Below are 1,007 nucleotides of genomic sequence, written 5' to 3' on the forward strand. Positions count from 1 at the left end.
GAATGAAGAAAGCGTTGATGCTTTTTTCTCTTTTATGCTTTCTTTAGCAGTATGTAAGTAAATTGTACCTAGTTCCTGATTGAGTCACGTTCATCAATGGCATCAGTAGCGCAATGGAGGCGGGGCACTAATAGGAGTATAATGCCGTTGGCTCGGCGGTGTGTGCATATTCAATATTTCATTGACGACAGAAATTTGTACTTCGATATGCTTATTTGTAAAAGCAGGCGTCTATGTGCGGCGGGCAGAAAGCATTGTCTCTCTCTATGTCGCGCTGTCTATGCTATCAATGGATGCATGTATGATACTATCACATGCAGGCTGTTCTTGAGTGAGGTGTCCATTCGTACATATTCGTAGTTTACCTTCTGTTCCTCATTCGCCAGAATCAGGTTCCTGTCGTTCAAAGAATCGTAAACGTTTTCCTCGAATATTCAATCTTTCAACACTTCATCCTAATCGGACATCCAATCTTATCATGTCAATCCCGGCTCATTGTTTCGACAAAACTAAATAATTCAGGTAAAGCGTTCATAAGTTCATAATCAGTCACATCATTTGGACCGGGTACCACCACCACCACCACCACCACCATCAAAACCTGCGCATTTCTATTCACACTCCGATCACGGATGTTATTCTGCCTGTGCGGTCTGTTCAAATACATATGACGATTTCACTCACAATTATTATAAAAAAATAGAGGTAAACAAATAAATAATACAAGCTAGATAACAGTTATTAAAATGTTTTATTTTTTTTTCAGATGAAATATCACCCTGATGATTATATGAAAAAGCAGGCTTCAATACAGCCGGGCATGCGTTCAATTCTCGTAGACTGGCTAATTGATGTTTCAAGTGAATTTAATTTGGATGAGCAGACGTTGCAGTTGGGCATATCCTTGACGGATCGTTTTCTATCCAAAATGGGATGCAACAAGAGCAAATTGCAATTAGTAGGCACGACCGCCCTGATGATCGCTTCGTATGGCCAATTGAATTTGA

General features: G+C 40.0%; 1 protein-coding gene across 1 annotated transcript; it reads left to right on the top strand.

Annotated features, from left to right (window-relative positions):
• Positions 1-96: 96 nt before the first annotated feature.
• Tsp_13905 (G2/mitotic-specific cyclin-A) lies at positions 97-987 on the top strand (the record flags this gene model as incomplete). Its single annotated transcript, XM_003366779.1, has 4 exons — positions 97-299; positions 361-497; positions 539-651; positions 767-987. Coding segments are annotated over exons 1-4 (674 nt in total), but the record flags the coding sequence as incomplete, so codon positions are not given.
• Positions 988-1,007: the final 20 nt, after the last annotated feature.

This window comes from Trichinella spiralis (genome assembly GCF_000181795.1).
Source record: "Trichinella spiralis strain ISS 195 chromosome Unknown Scfld5419, whole genome shotgun sequence".
In the NCBI taxonomy this organism is placed as follows: domain Eukaryota; kingdom Metazoa; phylum Nematoda; class Enoplea; order Trichinellida; family Trichinellidae; genus Trichinella; species Trichinella spiralis.